The sequence below is a fragment of the Aedes albopictus genome, unplaced genomic scaffold (genome assembly GCF_035046485.1).
Source record: "Aedes albopictus strain Foshan unplaced genomic scaffold, AalbF5 HiC_scaffold_36, whole genome shotgun sequence".
NCBI classification, from domain to species: Eukaryota; Metazoa; Arthropoda; class Insecta; order Diptera; family Culicidae; genus Aedes; species Aedes albopictus.
The window spans coordinates 41,235-63,539 of NW_026917155.1; the positions used below are offsets into that span (position 1 = coordinate 41,235).

At 42.5% G+C, this 22,305-nt stretch overlaps 1 protein-coding gene across 1 annotated transcript in view; it reads right to left on the reverse strand.

The window, feature by feature from the left end:
- The window catches only part of LOC109421919 (calmodulin), a 123,754-nt gene that overhangs the window by 40,463 nt on the left and 60,986 nt on the right, over positions 1-22,305 (reverse strand). Inside the window, exon 3 of the mRNA XM_029865141.2 lies at positions 4,868-5,110. Within this exon, the coding sequence (XP_029721001.1) occupies positions 4,868-5,110 (243 nt within the window). The remainder of the gene's footprint in view (positions 1-4,867; positions 5,111-22,305) is intronic.

The window sequence follows — 22,305 nt, forward strand, 5'->3', positions numbered from 1 at the left end:
AATAATAATAACTATTGAAAATCAGTCAATTTTTTTTTTCTAAATATTGCTGAATTTTTGCCAATAAGTCTTCTAAGAACTCAGCCTGAAAAAACTGGAAGAATTTCATTTCAGAGTCCGTTAGAATTCTTACAGAGATGGTGCAAATATCTCCATGATTCTGCAAAAATATCTTCAAGAAAATTCTCAAAAACTTTCGTTGAAAATCATGTTTGAATAATTAAGTTCTGATTCTGATGATAAATTTCTTATAAGACTTTTACACTTGTTCGAAAATCTTTGCTAATTTGGCTACATATTCTCAGAAACATTTCTTCAGAAAATAACGTCTGAACGATTAGCTGGATTTTTAGCTATTTCAGGGATCGTATTCATTGAATTTTCGTTACAAAGAGCAAAAATGCAATGTGATAACCTTATTCTTCATGAAGTTGAAGCCTTTGCCATTATTTTATTTCCTATCAAACGCTGATCCACCCTACTCTCCCAACCTGACACAGGGAGTCGCTATACGAGCTAAAGTGAAGTCTTGCGTTTGCGGAGAAGAGCCCTCACTCACTGGGACTGCCAACTGGAAAGCCGGTCCCATTACATCCAACACAACTGCTGGGGTTTTATTACATTTAAAGTTGGTCATTCGGTTACATTCACCATCGCATCGGGTGGGGAAGACGCCCCCAACCCGTGGTGCCGTGCCTAAACCAGGATGAATGGCTCTTTCGGATATTTCACATCTCGCTTCCTAATTGGATTAGGCTCTTCAAACATAGCGACGTATAGCAACGACATAGCGAATGACTCCCTCTCGCTGCAAAAAAAAAGTTGCTACCAGAGGAGGAAACGGAAAAAAGAGGAAAAAAATCGAAATCGATTTGCGCAAGTGAAATGCATGAGTGTGAATAGGAGATAGAAAGGGCTCTATTGAAAATTCGTTTAAATTACAAAACTCCAATACACGCAGATTCTTCAACCAACAAATGTAGGTAACATAGAAATCTCGCCCTCTGCGTACCGGTAACGCTACTTGGAAGAAAAAATACGGTGTTTTGAGCAGAATGTTCGATGTAGCCCCTGCTTGCACAGGGTCACAACTGTGAGACATTTGGCATGTACGTCAGATTACAGGTCATCAGGGGAGCAGGAGATGATGCAATCGCTCGCCAACGACATATCGTATATTCCACAACGTCTGCGCAAGTTCATGCGGATGTCGGGAGTATTTAGGGAAAAGAATGCATGGCACAAGTTCACGTTGGTGAGTGGGTTGCCGTTTGGTGGACAAGTGTGAGTATGCGACACAGTTCACCAGACTCTGATTTGTATGCGTAATATGACGTCAGACCAGGGATTGAACCCAGGACCATCCGCATACGAATCAAAAGCAGTAGGCATTCGACGACCAAGGAAGCAACTACGAAATAAAATCTAAAGGATGGCACTCGATTAGGTTCTACTCCCCCTAGCGAAAAATCCTAACTACACTGATGTTGAGCGAAAATTGAGATTTTTTTCTTGAATTACAATTTTTATCAACCAAACGTAACCATATCATCTGCATACGTCACACTGCTGAATCGCGACTGTGTCATACTTTATGATTCGATGAGTAGAACAAACTACGCCCAAGAGGGCCGTACGCCCTTCGGAAAGCGTCGTCGCCGCAACTTCTGGCGACAGCAGCGTCATCATGCGGAATTATGATTGCTATAACTTTTTGCTGCTTTATTCCACGTTTCTCGTCTAACAGCAGCAAAACAGAGCACAAATAGATAAGAGCCGCTCGCTCCCCGAGGTCGGTCGGTCGCTCGATCCTCGTTTGCTTGCTGTACGATGACCGACAACGCCGCCGACCGGAGAAGCAGCGGGTATGACCCTGAGCGACATCAAGTGTCGCAGTTTTATCTTTATGGATGATTCAGCATTCCCGCGACCCTCTCCTTATCGCGGCGCGCAGCTGCACATTCCATCCCTCTGCGAAGGGATAAACAAAAATAGTACCAACCACCTCCACACGCTCGGCACCGAATGAAGAAATAACCCGAGCAAAAAGTGCCAAGTCTGCAGTTTGGAACGAAATTAGGCTCCCAGGTCGTTTCGCCATAAGCTGGAAGCGTCGGAATGACGCTCACGGGGACCATAAAAGGAGGCAACCGTTGTTGTCGTCGTCGTCGTTGTCGACGAGTCCGGAAGTGCGCGCGCTCTAGAGCGAGACTGAAACTTTAGAGCCTCCAGAAGCCATTTGCGCGCTGCTGACTGTTACGTAAACTTTAGGGCCGGCTATTAGGTAGCTAATTCTCCTCCACGTTCCATGCGGACGGGAGGCACAAGTAAAAAACGGGAGGATTGACTCGAAGTACAGTCCTTCAAGGTCGAGAGAAACTTTACTCTGTAGGTAGTTGCAGTATGCGGGAGCATACTGCGGAAAGTATTTCTAGCCAGAGTACGCCTACGTAGTGCTAGTTTGAATCCAGATATTCATCACAGCAGATTAGGGTGGATGAATGAAAATGGGCAGAATGTTGCACTCATTAGCTAGACAATATCGCAACGGCGTAGTTCTACATTTTTGGTCTGTTCATTCGGGATTGCAGCAGATGCAGAGAGGGCGACGAAGAAGTGGGCGTGAGGAGTAATTCCTATGCGCCCACCGCAGATGAACAAGTGCAAATGGAAGTTTTTTGCTTCCCTCATATTAGACTAGTTCAAAACATTCGCTATTCCGATTTGTTAACCCTCTCTTTCCCATGGTAGCACAGGTAATCCACTACTTTGCACTGTTCATACAAATACAGGATAAGTTAGATCATTCCCATTTTTTCGTCAGATGTTTGTATATGTTTAATGAACTATTATGCCAGATTTGGTCAAAAATTCTCTGCTCGTTTTTGTTTTAGAGTTAAATGAACAGTGCAAAGTAGTGGATCACCTGTGCTACCATGGGAAAGAGAGGGTTAACTCTAGGAAGATGGTAGGGTTAATATGAACAAGACGTGTACCACGCCAGCATGGTGTTCCTAGTATAGCACTTTAAAGGGATTGATAAGAAGCAAAGGGAGTGGCAATGATAAAGTTTGAAGAAGCTTGTTTACTTCGAACTGTGAAGATCATATGGGGAACTCTTTAGTGGAACTCTGGTTTGATCGAGCTCAGAAAACCAAGGGGAAGTAGTTAAAACAGGAGGAGTCGTTAAGTTTGATCGCAGGCTTTCCGGTCGGCTACAAGGCCTACAAGAAAGTTCTATGAATCTGCTAGAGCATCTGGCTGAAAAAAAAACTTTTGTGCAAATCCTTTAGTTAAGCGGTTGGGCAAAGCCTTCCGAGATGCTTAGAACACGTTGTCGATATCACATCTGTGATGTACATTTAGCTAACACACCTCCTTGTGTGAACCAACATGCCTACTAATCTGGAATTTCACTGATAATCTTTTACGCGAAGTTGTTAACGTTACCCAGTAACACTTGCTTGCTTATTATGTATTCTTAGATATAGCGGGTGCTTTTGGCAACGTGCCATATTGGAAATCTTATCGGAATTATCTTCAATAATAACCAATTGGATTCACCAATGCTCAACAAACTCTCTGTTCTCGACATCACGTCAAGCACCGATTAGGTAATTGATTGTTTGCGGATGCCCCCTAGAGGGAGTCTAGTCTCCACTTTTCAGGGATCTCGTAGCTGATTTGCTATTGAGGTAACGTGCCTCTGGAGAAGGCTTTCTGATATCTAGATACCATGCTGATACAAGTGTCTAGGTTCGATACCTGGTCGGTCCAGGATCTTTTTGTATTTTATTTTCACCTCCTTGAAAGAACAGTATGTTTGTGCATGTCAACGATTTACCAATGCAAAAAAAAAACATCACACACAAGACGAAATTTTCATTGATTGATTGATTTGTCTTTATTAGAGAGACTTTCAGCCCTTGGCTGGTTCGTCTCTTTGACGAAATTTTCATTTTAAACCGGTCTAACCATATCTACACCGTCGTGTCACACATGGCCACCACGAGGTGAAGGTGACAAAACATCCGAAACTGAATGCAAAGGCACCGAAAGCTGCGCCACCGGAACCGGCGTTTCATTCTTCGGCCTCTTTTTTCCTCAGTTTTCTTCTTGCACCTAGATAGGTGTACCATTCCTTCTATGTTGAATGCATTTTTCGTTTCAAAATAACGAACGACCAAAAATACCAGACATTTTTCTCATCTGACTCTTCTCCTTTCCATTCAAACACCGCACTACCTATACCTAGATATAACGGACGAAAAACCCTGTTGTTGTGAGTGATTTTTGATGACTCTTCTTGAGAATGAAATACGACCGAGTGTGAGGACCACAGGAAAAAAAAACTGCGCTTCTAAGGCACGCGAACGTTGTTGGTGCTGCTGCTGCAGTCCACCACCCCTATGGTGACGGAAACGTCCGATATTTTTAACCATTACGTTGCGCGCGTTTCAGCGTTTAGCGTGCCGCCTTCTTCTTAGTTGACTCATCAATCATATTTGCCGTGCTGCTTAGAAGCTGCTGCAACCTCCCACGACATGTTCTTATTTTTATTTTTGCTCTCTGAGGCAAGTGGCTCATCAAGTGAGATGCATTCTGTTTTGGTTTTGGAATTGGCGACTTCCGAAATCTTTAAATATTCCGCGAGGACCCGATTAACTTCGATCGAGATGAATTGACGATTTCTTCTGTACCTTCGCTTTCGCGCGTCTCGCGCTCTTCCGCGAGAAAAAAAACTGTCTACTCGCTGTCTGGCATCGTCACAGCAGCAGCCAGCGACACACCACAACCATTTGCAACATCAACATCACCGACCGCGCGAGATCTGACTTAACATGTATGACATGGGGAAAAGACTTACCTTCATAATTAACTTGGCCATCGCCATCTATGTCGGCTTCGCGGATCATCTCATCCACCTCCTCGTCCGTTAGCTTCTCGCCGAGATTGGTCATGACATGACGCAGCTCAGCTGCCGAGATGAAGCCGTTGCCGTCCTTGTCGAAGACTCGGAACGCCTCCCGGATTTCCTCTTCGCTGTCGGTGTCCTTCATTTTGCGAGCCATCATGGTCAGGAATTCGGGGAAATCGATCGTGCCGTTGCCTGGGGAGAAATAAGGGTTAGAATTCTCGTCAGTAGGTTGTAGGTATTTTATAGCGATCATTATAATAGTTTTCCGACGGATTTAATGTGCGTGGCGTGTGTAGGCTTCGCCGGCGCAAATGAAAGGAAATCGAATCGATTAGGTTCTTGTGACGGGATTGGAAGGGATAGGCCGTGGAGTGGACGCCCGCTGTGGCTATGTCAGGGAGGGAGGGAGAGGTGAACGTGACAAAAACGTACTGGCGCATATTAATTTTTGGCTCGTAAAATTTCCATTCGAGATTGTTTTACGACTTTTCTGCTTCACATCAACGGCGGAATTACCGGTCGGTCGGACAAGCGGCTAAGCAAGTCCGATCATCAGGGCTGGTAGCATTCAAACTTTTTACTGATTGAAACTATGAAAAGATTACTCGGATATTCTGGATCACTTCGCTGGGTTTCAGGACTTCGGATCTAAACGCGTTCTTGCTACATCAGTTTACAGTTCCATGGAATTGTATATCTAACGACCTAGAAGTAGACGTGATTAAACACAAAATGAGCGTCCAAGAATGTCTTTTGTCTATTTTTTTAGTTAAAGGTATAAACCTTCTGAATATATTGAGTGTTTGCGGATGCTCTTAAGGGGGAACATTTTCAAAATATCTCGTGTAGCACTTCGGAGGCAACTACAAACAAGCAGCTTATCTAGTCGGGAAGTCTCTGAAAAGTAACTCGTTACCAGCCCTGCCAAACACCCGTCACTTGGTCTGTGGGTCCGACCTTACATTTCGGTTAATTTTGATCGTTCCCAGTGCGGTTTGCTTCTGGGAACCAACTTGTTCATCAACAAAGATTTAGTATCGTGCAACTCCCTCGATGGCCTCGTTGGTGGCGCTGAACATGATGGGTTATTATGTGTTTTTCATTCACCTAATAAAACTTAGGAATAAAGCATTGGACATGCCAAGTATCTATTTCACAGAGTTAGCAAAGCAACTGCATTCAACGCCAACCAAGACCAGACAGGCAAAACTTTTAATTAAATAGTCGCGTGCATAGCCAGCATCGACGAAGAATTCATTATCGTCCGATAGGCACCGGCAAAGCTCGTCGTCATCCCCCCTTCGTCGACTACTTCGAAATTCCCAAGGTTTTTTCTCACCTCCCGCTCCATCGACGAACGAATCCAGAAAAAGGTCAAATCCACCCCCAAATCCCAAAGTGCACACGTTTAACGTGAAAACTTTGCGCGCCACGCCTATTAGCACACCGCCCCGCAGGCAGCCGCGCGTTCGTATGCCTATCATCGAAGGCTAAACAGAAACGTGATAATAGACTTTCTATAGTTTTCTTATCGTTGGAACAGCCGGAGAAGTAGCGGCATTCCATCACAATTATCTCCGGGGTTTGATCTCGATTTCCACAGTCAAGAAGATGATGACGACAGCTCAGCAGTACCTAGTAGTAGTTGCCCTCGTTTCATTCCCTCACTAAAAATGCTATTTATCGACCTCACTGCGCCTAAATGTCAAAGTTGCTCTTCTTCATACACGCGCCGCTCAACGGCAACTACTAATGTATCTCTATAATGCTGGCAATTGTGAGCTTCCTCCGAAATGTCCTTCATCGGCCGAACCGACAAACTGTCGTCGTTGTCGTCACAAGCAAGGTTGCAACCATTCATTTGCAAAGATTTACATTCATTTGCTATTATCTCAGTTCAGAAGCATGCTATCGAAAAACAATGCATGGATGAATTTAACCTTGTAGTTTTATCTGAAAGTTTGCCGAATAACATTGGGGTCGCAAACGTATACCAAAGTCGTGATCGAGTTGTGAAGGCAACTTTCCACAGCGTGAATGAAATTTATATTCATCGCGTGAAGAGTTGCCTTCACAGCTCACTCACGACTTTGGTATGGGTGTGCGACCCCAATGGTATTCGGCAAACTTTCAGATAAAACTACAAGGTTAAATTCATCCATACATTGTTTTTCGATAGCATGCTTCTGAACTGAGATAATAGCAAATGAATGTAAATCTTTGCAAATGAATGGTCGCAACCTTGGTCACAAGTTTGCAATTTTTCTGCTGGCTGGTAGATATAATCAAATGAATTTCATCAATTTTCATGACTGTTCCTCTGGTTCCCAGACCCAGCCCCCCGCGGGTTCCGGTCAGCAACGATATCGAGAGCTGCGACGGGGCGCACTGTCGAACGGAAGACATGAACGACATTATCTTGGGCCGGCGGCCATGGCGCCACCGGGGTTGATATTTTTTTTCCAATCGATATGAACGCTTCGGAGGAAGAACTAGTGGCTGGCACATCTGAGTGACTTGGTCGGATGAGATTTTCTGATTAGGTGGTTTATGGCGAATTGATGCATTCTACGATATTACATGCCAGCTTTGTTTTCAACTAGTTGAGTGAGATCCAAATTAGGAACTACCGGACATGCCTGATGATTGCCAGATAGAAGTTGACGATTATAATAATCTTATCGAGATTAGATTCATCAAGTCCTGTGTAGAACAGTATTTCACCATTCTTCACTCAAAGACGACTTGGCTCGTATTGAAGAGTTGAAATTATCCCTGAAAAAGCGAAACATATTACTACAGTTTTGGAAACATTATCCAGAATAGCGGCTCTGCAAAGCTGCCGTGTGCGCTTGAGCTTCAACACTTTTATCACTCTACTAGAAGTTTTCAAGTTCTCTAGAGAAAGTTGGAAAATTTGACTAAGTTACCTGCAATTTCATAAGCTTGTGAAATAATAGAACAACCTCTTCAAACTCCTTACCACTATCGGATTGCACTGATTGAGTCTCACAACATCACAACAGATAAACAATCCAACCCAGAGCAGCACATGCGGAACCGTGTGTGTCCATGCGTAGCGCGCCGATGTGTGGTTATATCATTTGACACATTTCAATCGACACGGCGCGGCGAGTTCTGCAGAAAGTGACGTGAGTGATGCGGAACTTGCACCTTCCAAATGGCTGAGTAGAAGACGATTGACACCCGGCCAGCGGGTCAGTCAGTGATGATCGATTTTCCCGAACAGTTCGTGGCAGTTGATTTGGCTGTTTTGATCGATAGTTGAGGTGAACTTGGTCTCGCCGGAGCACTCACTTCTGCGTCAGACTTTGAGTAGTCTGACCGGGATCTCGTCCTTTTTCTTATTTAACTATGTTAATCCAGGAAGTCACCATTGTTGTGTCTGTACCCTAATTTCTTCTCCGCTCAGTTTACAAGGCATCAAACTGACGCAGTCTTGTACAACGTGCTGTTGACATCTGCACAAAAGCTCCGCATATCTTTCCGATCCATGCCATTTGAACGCCAACAGCTGAAGTCGTTCGCACTGTCATTGGGTTCGTCTTTGGATCGCAATTCTCTTGGGAATTGTGTCTGTTTTTAGGAAGTTAGTCTTCTACTACAAGCCTGAGCCTGTGCTTGACTTGGTAATACTGGATGTCTTTCTGTAATTTCAATTCATCGTTAGCAGCATCATATACCAAAGCACTCGGTCGTCACGGTCACCGATTCCAGCAGCATAGAAAACTAACTGGAAATCTGCGCACGCGTTCACTGTGCCTCGTGGCTGACTCTATGCAGTCTTCTGGATCTGTCATTTCACTTAGTGTTCGTCTCCGTCATCAACAACTCGCTCAATGTTGTCATCATTGTCCTCGTCTGCGTTACCCATACAAACAGTTCATACTTTCACAGAACTGCACCTAGATGAAGGTTGTTCGTGACGAATTGGACCAATCAGAGGGATGTGCTGGGCAGGATTTGCTTCGCCTGCAATTCCAGTAATCATTTCGTACTTCAACAGATTCCTCCATGGTTGATTGATGTTAAGCTACGTCCACATTAAAACTGTATTTCCAGCTTCCTCAGCCCTTGAAGATGATATTCGCTCTGTATACCCTTACAGACCACATTTTTGTAAGATTTCTTCATAGGTTCTGGTCTCATCACCATAAACGCTACTTTCTTGGTTTCCTGCGCCGTTAGTTTTACCTTGATTGTTTCGATTCCAGCATTCTTTTAGCATGTGTTCAACTTATCCAAAATGATGGCACTTTTCTGTAAACTTGAGGATATTCTTGTACCTTCCTACGACGAAGTCTGCTCTCTTCTCTTCTAAAGAATCTTCCCGACGATTAGATCGCTTCATCCCTTTAGTCAGAAACCTGTGTGTTAACCTTCTCAAGAGTGAGCTCTTCTTCGTTCTCGTTCATGTTGTCCCGCGTGCAGTACTTGAATCTGAGTGAATATGAAGAAAATAAGACCAGTTATCAGCGCCACCAACAACTACGAAGGAACACGCAGAGGGAGCGAAGAAAACCGAACAAATTGCGACAGCTGTTCCTTAGCGGTCGCTTGGCTTGTGAAGCAAACTGACTGGTGATCATTCATGCTCACTTACTGCGGCGAGTGTGAAGATGCGGAAATTATGCAGTGGATTTATTTGTTGCTCAAAACATAATAATAACGTAATAATGGGATGAAACCCAAATATATTCATTGCTGTAATCGTCGGCGAAGAGCAAAATTCATAGAGCCACCACGCTCACGGAAAGATCGATGTACACAGAGCAAGGAGTAACTTTCACGCAGTGATCGAAAAGACAAAAGATTTCATGCAAACTTGTGTGAAATTTCACGCAAATTTGTGTAACACCGGATCAGCACATTTTTTGTGCTGATCCAGTCGTACGCTAATATGAGTGAAAAATCCTTTGTCTTTTCGCAAGTTACACATTCGCTGTGTACTTTCGTTTTAGGGTGCTGATGAACCATCGTTTCTCACTCTCAGTAATACCACAGACAGTCATACTACTCAAATCGAAATCATCGCACGATTTAACGGTCATTTTGAAAATATAGTGTGGTTCGGACTGTGCTCGCAAGTGTCATAGTGGCGCTGCTGTGCCACCGTCACCTCTCAATTTCGGAGAGAAATGAACGCGACGCCGATCAATGTTTACATAAAATGACTCAATCATGAACCTTCCATTCATGTTTTATGAATGGATGACGGCACGGGGGAGTCGTCACCTGCAAAATTGTTACATCGAGCCGAGGGAAACAACACCTGCAAATGAATGCTTCGGATTGAGCATTATAGAGGGTGCAAGTGAGATGCCAAACGATGTTTTTGAAGCAATTTTCTTCTAAGTAATGTGTCTGTTTGTCTGTGGTACTATTTCACAATTTTCTGCGTTTTAAACCGCGTTTAGCTAAACTTGTTTACATGCATTACAAAGCGAAGTCTTTATTACACCACAAAATCTAACCTCAAAAATGTTTGACAGTTCTCTGGTCACTTCACAAATGTAACATGAGCAAAAAGAGGACGACAACAAGGTCGGTAAAGTAGAAGATATGCCTTTATCTTGCTTGAGCGTAATCTGTCAAGTGACCTGAGAAATGTCAAGCATTTTGGAGGTTATGTTTCGTGTTCTCATTACACAAGAATTAGTGCTGCCGCTGTTTTGTTTTAACTTTACTGCCAGTATCGATGGACGGTAAACAGAAACATGCCTCATTGCCATCCCTGAACGAGAGGATCGAAACGGCCAAAATTGTACGAGAAGGTGAGGAATAATTGCGCTACCAGACTATTCTCCTGTAGCGGAGCGCCTGCCGTTTTCCTTTGTCGAACCACTTCACTGAGCTCCAGGAAAAGACTCCGCCTCCTAGATTCTTCCCACATTCAGAGCCTTGTCACTATCTGGCTTGCCACAGGTTTCATGGTGACCAAGGGGTTCTTCAGCTCCAGTGCCTTCCACATCACTTTGGCTGTCAGTTTCTCCCGAACTACCTAGTTCCTGAGCCTAGTTCTAGACACTCATCTGAGATGAAGCTGACTAGTAGGAACTTCGCCCTCCGATCCACTTTGAGAAACTTCCTCTGCTCCTATGCGACGGCAGGTAAATCCTCTTCAGGTGCTTCCGCTACTTCCGCAGCTTCCAGGTGCAACTTCACTATGAGCTGCTAGTTCGTGAAATTGTTCCCTTAAGTTGAAGAATTCCGGAACTTGCCCGTAATCTGAAGAAATGTACGTATCCGGTGAACGCAATGAAACGTGGGACACACCAATTGCATTCCTGGACAAATCCTAACTAAGTTTAGTAAGAAACCTCTCCACGACTTTTTACTACATTCTAGCAAAGTTAAGCAAAATGTAGAAAAATCGGAACTACAGTTGGATACTACCTGAAAATACTGATTTCGAATACTACAAAAATCAGCATGGATAAAGTGAACATTCTACAACATATTTAAGTTTTTTCTGGTAGCTCTATTCTGTTAATTCATAACAATTCATGGAAATCTCGGTTATGAGCTGAAAGCTTTCATGCTTTCCATTCCATGGACGTGCATGCATCAATTTTGAATAGAAATGGCATAAAGGAGAAGCATTCACAACTTCATTAATAAGCCCAAAAATACCAAGAGTCAACAATAACTTTATTTATAATCATCCACCAAAACTGCGCATTTCCATCGTCATCTATATAGGGTGAACCCAATCGTTTTTCTCCCCTATCAAGCTAGCTCGTGATAGCCATAAAAATAAATCTCCAACACGTTCGACAATCTATTAGGTAGGTAGGTAAGTATGTAGGTCGGTACTCGGAAATACACCTGTAGAATACATACAACAGCCACCATGGGGGCGAAACAACACCAAAAAATATGCCACCAAACAAAGAGAACTTTATCAAACAACACTCCCGCGCCTGTGATTGTGCCCCAGATTGTTCCACCAGCCCTCTTTTTCCGAAATAGGTTCAGAGTGATTCACCTAATGGGGATGATACTGCTTTTAAGGCTTCAAGTTGACACTTGTGCAACAAAGTATGAATCTCGAAAGTATGAATCTTGAACTAAGCAGAAAACAAAATTTAATATGAACAGAAGTCCACCAGTATACGAGTGAGGGTCTGGAATGACCAAAGACGAATCTACGTAGTTTATTGACTGTGCCCAATAGAAAATGTCACCAAATTTCATGAAAAAATGTCATGCAGTGCTGCGAATTGTCGCGACCATCACGAGATAATCGCTAGAGAGTCATGACAATCATATCCATGTCAATGGTGATGGTCACAAAACGAGATGACGTGTGTGAGGTTCAGTCTTTTCTGGTGTAAGCGACTGTAGAGAGAGCGAATCAGAAAGTGCAAATAGGATGTACATACATACAAGTTTGATTTTGATCAGGCGTTGATGTGACTAGTACGATGATAGTTCGTGACAGTGGTCGTGATATTTCTCAGTTCCACATGCTTCCTGAAAGAGTTTTGAGTTTTGTTTAGTTACGGAAATATAATGATCTCGTCGATAAACCCCTACCAGAATAACATTTTCATGACATTTTCCAGCCCTGATTCACACAGAATAGTGAATCAGAGAGTTAGAAAACCACCTTTCCCAAGACCGCATTGACCTCTACATTTCCACAAAAGTTATAGGAACGAAATTCGTCAATTAGGACTGACTGTTGAGTCACAGACCGTATTACCAGGAAGAGCGAATTACTCGGGTTTGGCACAACAGAAGAAATTAAAACTGTTCTCCGACGCACACAAGAAAAGCAAAAACTACCACATTTTGCTAACGGCGTTCCTCCCCCTCGAACAATCAATAATCAAGTATTCATAAACAATTCGTCCGCCCGCTCTTTGATGCCAAACCCCAACCTGGTCCTGATTTCCATCCAACCGACTGACATTGCTTCCCCGCTTTCACGTTGCTTCCAACATAAAAAACAATGACGACGAAACTATTGAATATTTTATTTCTAAAACAGGGGTTTTCAGACTTTTTGGCTCGCGGTGCACTTTTTGGGAAAGAAATCCTTCGCGGTGCACCTTCTATTTACAGTGACTTCTTTGGTGCATACACTGAGGCTTGCTTAGTGCATTATGACAATAGCTTGCATTTCTTGTTGGAAGTTACTGCGGATGAAACATGGATTTTTTCAGCAGGGGATATTTTTGGAAATTTTCGGCCATGATGCTGTTGAGTAGATTTACTGTAAAACATCTGCCAAGGTAATTATAAATTTAGGAGGAATCCTCACAAGAACCTCGGCGAAGTTCTGCGTTTACCCCTGAAGTAAGTTTCATGTAGATGTGTTTAACAAAGTATCTTTGGTAAATTCCTTTCGGGTTTCCTTATTAAGAAATCTTAAGAAAATATTTCTGACAACAGAAATAAATGTTTAAGTAAGATTGATAAAAAACTCGTGAGAGTATTGATATCTCCCTTTTTATACATACGAGCTAAATTGCTTTTGAAATCTTCAAGAGGAATTGACAGCCATGACAGCCTTCTTCGAAAATCGTTCATATATTTCAACGAAGATTTTGTTAGATTTCTCCTCATCATCATTTGCGAATCCTTGGATCTACTGACTTTACTACGATAGTCATCACCTATTTATACTCATTTTCTCACAAAGCATGGAACGTGTAGGCAGATTTTTTCTGTGACGCGGTGCACTTGTCAAGGCTTTGTGGTGCACCAAGTGCACCGCGGTGCACGATTTGAAAACCCCTGTTCTAAAATATGCCTCCTGTATATTTCATGTCCCAGGTGTCCTCCCGTCGTTTTCCACACCGCCAGGTCTTGATTCCAACACAAAATCCAACCCCGGGAAATCGGGTGTGGTGTGGCAATATATGGAGCACCTTTTGCCCGTGTAGAAAGAAACGGGAACACCACCGCCGCCGTCGCCGTCGGTGGTCGCATGGAGGACGCCGCCGTTGTCCTAGTTCACGGCTTTAACCTGCTGCTCAATATTTCATACGCCACAAACACCTTTGTTGGCACATATCTAACTGCGCGGCTTGGGATTGGAAACGGGGATCCCTTTTCCTCCTTCCACACGGACGAGCGGTGGAGGGTGTGTAACAACCGATTGTTGAACATCCTTTGCTCTGCGCTGGAATGTTGGTTGGATTCCAATCAACAAACCCCGATTGGTGTTTTTTCCGTAGTGGTGGTGGGTGGTGGATCAATATTTCTGCCCTTTCGATTTCAGTATGCTAGAGGGGGGCAGCCCAACCGACCGACACCGTAGGTATTCGCAAATTGATGGTGCGGCTGGTTCGGCTTCTGTGCTGATTTTGCGCCGGATCGGATCGCAGGGAGCTTTCTTTGTTGGATACCGAAGTTTTCAATCACCATAGGTTCCGGAAAAAGCTTCCTCTTCGGCTGCTTTCGGAAGTCATCAGACGGGAACAATGTCCCGGAAGCGAACGAACGGGATGAGACCGGGATAGTCAATTAACTCCGGATCGTCTAATTGAGTTTGTTGGTGGTAGCTGGGGGGGTTGGGAATCGATGCGGACCATTGCCACGCAGCAGCACGGGGACCCGCACCACAATGTGCTGATTGGTGGAAACTTTGTCTTTTGGTCGTTGTCGTCGTCGTGGAGTCGTTGAGTTGGATATTTAGCAGCGTCGGAAGTTTACACAAATTAACGATAACTTTCGTCGGCGGTGGTTTCCTTCCCAGTCCATCGGGTTGACTCTTCGATGGGATCTAAATGAACAAAGCAAAGATTTTAATCAGTTGTTCGGAGGATATCTTGGGAAAGCCAAAAGAACCATTCCGCGCTAATCCTGAGAAGGGGTGTCTCGCTAGGATCAAATTGCATTAATTATCAAAAACGAACGACGTTTTTCGACTTCATTGAACGTATAGAGCGTTGCCTCTCGACAGAAATGAACTTTGTGTCTACGATAAGCTCAACGAAACTTATTTTTGGAATATCCATTTGTGGTTTATTCCATTCAACTACTTTCGGTCGTGGGTGGCTATTGAATTCGGTAGTTTTCTTTTTATGGAAATCTAGCGTGTCGTCGTTTGTTCGCGCTGAAATCGATGTAACATCGAGATACCTCCTTCAACAGCAGGTCGCGTTCTTGTCCTTGAAAGGGATAATCATAGCGCGAACCTTCGCTTCATCGAACAAGAACTTGTCAGAAACCATAAAAGCAAAGAAATCTATTGAGGTGTGATCAAAATGTAAATGCTAGGCTAGAAGACTCCTAGGCTTTCATTCGAATGACACCAGCCGCCAACAGCAGCAGCAGCGTCATCGTCGCTGAAAGTTGTAATTTATGAAAAGCTAAAAGCAGAAAGGCAGCCATTTCTGCCATTCATGCTCATAACTCATGCAGTCACGTAAAAGGTTCGTTGTTTATTATGGACCGAACCGTAAAAAACCGAGCCGAGCTCTCGAAAAGGACGAGACTGGAATGCTTTTATCCGACCCCCATCCTTGCTCCACGTCTTAACCCGGGCTCGTGTAATCCGTCCATCGACAACCGACCACAAAGCCAACGTGTTAATATTGTCAAGGCGGGGTCATGTACAAACAGAAAGAATCCTTTGGTTTCGGATGTCCTTCTACACTGCGCCATTGTGTATTTTGCGGAAAGAAAGTGTTGTAAATTGTGTTGTTAGGACTCAGAGCGTAGATATATGTAGCTATCGTATCGGGAGAGATCAAAGACACACTATGCGGTGTTATCCCGAATCTGATGATTCAAACACTTGCGGCGAGATGAATTTCGGAAGCGAGAAGCATCCCTTTTATAACAACACCCATCGCATCGTGCGATGTGTTGTGTCATATCGTCGGTAGGATTAGCTGACAGGCTAACAGCCTAGCGATGAGGCATTGGAGAACGGCAACCAACGTGGTTACCAGGAAAGTCACGAATAACCGCGATGACATTTTTATTGCAAGTTCTCATAAATTTTATTGCTCGCCCCTAACGCATGGGGGGCAATAATATTTGTTGGCCATATGTTACGAGTGGCACTTTACGACCAAAACAATTAATAATTTCCACTTGGAGCTTTTGCGGTTGAAACGATTGGCATTTGATAGGTGCGTGCTTCGATACCATTTGAATCCTAGCTCTGATTTTGATTTATGATGACGAATTTCAAATAGGTGAGCTCGTTGCATACAAGGATTTTGAACTACTTGGGCACCCGCGTCAATTCCCGGCACATCACAGAAAAACAAATCAAAATTTCGGAATTCACAGTCAATTAGCTACACTTTCACTCTGAAGCCGTACAAGTGCTCAAAACGGGAGCGGGACATTTGGTATAAAGTCATTTGGCATAAGGTCGTTTGGCATAAGGTCACTTGGCATAAAGACATTTGGCATAATGGTCATTTGGCATAATCGAAATGCACCCTTCTTTATTATGCCAAATGACCGTTATGCCAAATGACCGTTATGCCAAATGTATTTATGCCAAGTGACCTTATGCCAAACGGCCTTATGCCAAATGACTTTGTGCCAAATGACACAGACCCGCTCAAAACAATTATCACACGCAGGCGAGTGCAGTTCGTCAGCACAAAGATGGGTGCCGAAGTGATTTCCCATTTGATTTTGCTGGAAGTTCGGCACTGGTGCCGAGAATTGGCGCTGGGCTAGGTGCAGTAAACTCGTTCAAAATCAACTTTACGGCAGAAAATCTTCACAACAATCACTATGAACAACAAGTTCACGCAATAAGGTATCTGATTCAGATGAAAAAAGTGGATGAAAGCGGTCGTTTCGTTGTGAATTTAGGTAATGCACAGTTTTGTTTACCTGTGGTGCCGGGAATGGGGCCAAAAACCCTATCAATTGCCACGACGGCCACTACTAGTTTCTGATGTCAACAAATTGTGCTCATCAAATCGAGAACATCAATCTCAAACTAATCAAACAACGAGCATTTGAATTGAACATCAGCGTCAGTAAACCCTACTATCCTACTTCAGAAAAAATAAGCCGAAATCCGTTCCGATAAGTGTTTCCAACAAACAATTCAAGTCACAAGCATTCGCCGGTAATTTCCAGTTATTGTTACTTTCATACCAGCAGAGCTCAAACCAGACTCACAATTTCGTCTGAAGTCGCGCCCGAGTGGCAAAACGATAATTGGAAAACTTTTCGAACCTGCAGCCACTTCTTTCTTCGTTGAAGTTTACAACTTTTGAAAGTAATGTTTAGTACATTTAGAACACTTCGATTTCAAAAAAAAAAAAACAAGAAACAATTTCTTTCGAGAAAGAGCTTCGCGTTCAGTAAGACTGGGAATTCAATACAACTGTCATGCATTTATTTGTCCGTGGATAAATCGAATTTCCCTAGGTGAGAGAAGTTGCCGTTCCACAGAGATCAGGCATACCGAGTTGACAGTGTTTGGAAGGATGCAGATCGAATTTTAATTAGTACATTTAGTACATAGTATTTATCTTTTCAAAAAAAAAAACAAAATAAGTATCTATTGACGCAAATAAATTACTCTCAAAGTTCCACGACTGAAAGACCGTCGTCATGATTAAAATCTATAGTTTTATGCTCGTCTTTAAAAGAAGACTCTCTCAAAATAAATCAATTGCCTCATGATTTAAAGGATCCACAGACAGGCGCCACCAACAAAGAGGACAATGACAGTGATACGCGAAACGACGGCGATGATAGCGAAAACGTAATGACTGTCAATTAGCGACGACGTCGCCACGTGTACAACGCATACCTACAACTCTGATTTAATATCTTTCCGAAAAAGCTAAGCTCAGGAGATTGACAGGTAGCTTGCTTGGTCGATCCAAAACGTTCCGCTTGGATGAAGTTTTTCTAGTTTCGTTGCGATGAGGACTAATCAATTTTGTCAAAAAGGTCATTTGATCACATATGTTGGTAGAAATTAATCAAACACTAATTGAAGCTCCCTGAATAACAAATTGAAAAATCTCTCAACAATTCGCCGAAACATTCAACACTTTGTATTGCTAATCAGAATTAATTAGTTTATGACTGAAAATCTCTATAATAAAGACCATCTCGCCTTCTCCTTCCTTTCTATTCCGCAGAATCGTAACGTGTTCTGTGGCTTAGTTGGTTAAAGCGCCGGACTAGCGAACGGAGTCGTGGGTTCGAATCCCACCAAAACAAGTGGTACTTTTTTCACAAATTTATCTCTCAATTTTCCAATTGAACATACTTTGCCTAAAAATACTTCAAGGAGCAATTCTTGTTGTTGTATTTTCCGCTTGTTCAAAGCTTTTGAAATGTGTATGAATAACGACTTTAATTTTCAGGATATTAGAAACAGCATTTCACTGGGAAACGTTCCAACAATTCCAAAGAAAAAAAAACACGCAAAACGCTCATTAAAAGTCTTGTCGTCGACGACTCGTCGTCGTCCAACTTTTCCGGATGTCCCAGTTCCCAACTGCTCACCGATCCCGGCCCGTAATTGAGTTTGCTCCAATTTCGAAATTCGTTTTCCTTTTTTTCGCCAGGCTTTTCTCGTTTCTTGTTTCATTCTCCCCTACTGTACGCGTTGGGAAACTCGCGGATAATTTATTCTTGTACATCGTTATCGGGCGCATCTTCTTTGTCCTCTTCCGTAATATCTCACACTTTGAGAGCGTGCTCACGCGGAACGTGACATTAACAACCGCCGTTGAACCCCAATTTTCCGACAGTTCCGGGAAGATCAATCCGGTTGGAATGGTATTAAGGTTCAAGCGTTGTTTTCCACGTATCATTGGGGTACACTTCCCAGCAGTAAAGTTAAACAATTCAAGGAAATGTATCCATTTAACATTACACTCTGAAGCATTTTCCTATTTGTGGAAGTCAAGAGGACAAAATGCTCTGGGCGTAATGCGTGAACTTCCCAGAATCGTCTGGTAAAATGTCAAATATCCCAAAAAGGCACAATGCGGATTGCACCCTTGATCGTATATGGCACAAATCTTAAATGGTGAAACAAGTGAAAGTTTGCCTATGAAATTGTGTAGCATGACATCCGAGACGGCGGGTTCGATTCCCGTTCCGGTCGGGAAAATTTCTCGACTCCCTGGGCATAGTGTATTATTGTACTTGCCTCACCATATACAAATTCATGCAATGGCAGGCAAAGAAAGCCCTTCAATTAATAACTGTGGAAGTGCTCAAAGAACACTAAGTTGAAGCGAGGCAGGCCAAGTCCCAGTGGGGACGAAAGAAGAAGAAGAATACATCAGCAATATTCCGTTGTCAGTCACATGAAATTCGTGACATTTAACAGCACTGAGTATAAGTGATGCAAGAATTCAAAAGCAATTACAGAATATGATGAATGTGGCAGAAACGGCCAACAATATGTTTTGTATCAGTGCTGGAAATGATCATCACCAGATCTAACGGTTACCGTGACCTTTACGAGATCGTGATATCCAGTTGCTGAGTGTACTTCACTCAGCGCAGTTGCGAGAGAGTCAATTTCTTTGAACTGTGATTCATGACGGATTCTGGAGAAACCCCTACAAAAAAAAACATAAAATAAACTGAAAACTCTCGAAAGTTTCTAGAGGAATTTCATTACTAATGACCAGAGCTGAAAAATTCATTTCGTCATATCTAAATTCTATCACCTACAGCTCATTTAAGAAGCTGAGAATATAGTATATGAAAACCTTGTGCGGCTAGACCAGTTCTGCAAGAAAGTCACGGAAAAACCGCTATTTTTCGAATATTTAAGGTGAATGTCACCTTTGAAAAATGCCAAATGATATTCACCTTGAATATCATTGGTAGTCCGTGACGTTTACCTAAAATATACGAAAAATATCGGTTTTCCGTGACTTTCTTGCAGAACTGGTCTAGCCGCACAAGGTTTTCATATACCATATTCTCAGGTTCAGCTTCTAAAATGAGCTGTAGGTGATTGAATTTAGATACGACGAAATGAATTTTTCAGCACTGCTAATGACTGAAGACATTTCTGTAGAAACTTCCACAGGCATACCAAGATAAATCACTGAAGGAATTTAAATTTATAGAAGCATTCCTGGAGTAATCCCAAAAGAATCCTATGAGGAATTCATGGAGGAATTATTGGATAAAATTTCCGGAGGAATTCTTTTCTTGGAGGAATCCTTGGATAAAATTTCTGGAAGACTTGGAAGAATCACAGGAGAAATTCCAAGTGGAAACACGGAAAAAACAATCTCAAAGAATCCCAGCAGGAGTTTTTGATGGAATCGCTGGAAGTATCCCCAGGGGAATTACAGGAGACATTTCTGGGGCAAGCTGTGCAGTACTTCCTTTGAGGAATCTTGGCAGGGACTGCACGAATTCCTGGAGAAATCGAAGCAGAGGTTCCTAAAGGGTTCCAAAAAGAAATTCTGCGAGCAATACCAACAGAAATCCCTGGATAAGTTCTTAAAGGAATTCTTGGAAAAATCTCAAGAGGAATACTAGAAGAAATCCCTGGAGGACTTCATACAGATACTCCTGGAGGAATCTCTGAACCAATCTCCGAGGGATTTCTAGAGAAATTCCTGGAGGAATCCCTATAGAAATTTATAGGAATTCCTTGACATTTCTTATGAAACTCCTGCAGTAGTTCCTTGAGAAATCTCAGGGATCCCTGGAACAATTCCTGCAGAGACATTGCTAGAGGAATCCTTTGCTAGATTTTGCTAGAAAATCCTGAAGGACCCCACATGGAATTCCTGGAGCAAACCAAAAACGAGTTCCAGAAGGAATACCCACTTAAATTCCTTTAGATTCATAGAGAAATCTTAAGATAATCTTCCTAGACGAGTCCCGTTGATGAATTCCTGTAATAATTCCTGAATATTGGAAGGAATTTCTGGAGGATTCACAGTGGAAGTTCTCAAAGGAATTCTTCGGGAAATCTCAGGATGAATTACTGGAGTAGCCGCAGCAGCAGGATTTGTGCAGGAATCTCAACAGCAACTACTTGACCTCAGCAGGATTTCTGGAGGAATACCACAGGGTGTTTCGGGGAAAATCTCATAAGGCATTCGTGAAAAAAATCTCTGGAAAAAAACTCTGTAGGAATCCTGGAACAATTTCTGAAGGAAACCTATCAGGAATTGCTTCAAGGATTTCATCACGAATCCCAAAAGGGATCGCAGCAGGAATATCTAGACGAATCCGTGGAGAAATGCCTGGAGGAATCTCTAGAGGAGACCCTTGAGGTATTTCCGGAAGAATATCTGGTAGAATTACTGAAGGAATCACATGAGGCAGTTCTACAGATGAGTGAAAGGGCGATTTTGAGTTCAACAGATCTTACTATTTATTCTAAAATCTATGTGACAGTTCAGGCATTCAGTAGTGTTTTCTTGATTTTTTCTCCTGGAAAATGTGTAAAATTGTTTTATAATTTCCAATCAATCATCTGAAAATATCCCTTTACTTTTGTTGTCCGAACGTTTTAGAAATTTCTCCAGGACTTTTATTAAGAATTGTAGGTATAATTTAATTTAATCGAAGTGAGTGAAGAATTCCAAAAGGTAATAAGCGTTCTAGTACTTCGGAAGGTTTCAATACTGCCATTGGCACAAAAAACAGTAGAATCTACCAAAAATCTGAGAAACACGAAGCAAAGCCACTGGAATCTTAAGCATTTGGAAACGCCACTATCCTCGTTGCATTTTTCGCCAGAAGCAACATTGTAGAACTTCGCATCAATAACGTTTACCTTCGAAGGCGGCCGCTATAGCACCACCGCAACCCAACCAACCGTAGTTCCAGTCGGTTCTATTGCGCATCTACAGTATCGGACAATAAAAATGCACCAAAGCCGTTTTCCCATACAAACTAGTCAACTTTGGATTGCCATATCTCAGTTATGTCTCAACCGATTGTTTTCATTTTTCTGTGACGAACTACAAAACATTTCAATTTTCAAAAACTATTGAAAAAGTTCAATGATAACTATTGATACAAAAGTTACAGATAGGTTGAATTTTGACAATAAAAATGCACCAAGACAAAAAATTGTGTAGCCTTAAATGCTGCAGTCAGATAGCTATGATGTCTTTAGCAAATTTATTGGTCATCACACAAGAAACATATTTGCCGAAGACACCATAGTGATTTGACTTCAGCATTTTTGGCTACAAATTTTTTTGTCTTGGTGCATTTTTATTGTCAAAATTCAGCCTATCTGTAACTTTTGTATCAATAGTTATCATTGAACTTTTTCAATAGTTTTTGAAAATTGAAATGTTTTGTAGTTCGTCACAGAAAAATGAAAACAATCGGTTGAGACATAACTGAGATATGGCAATCCAAAGTTGACTAGTTTGTATGGGAAACCGGCTTTGGTGCATTTTTATTGTCCG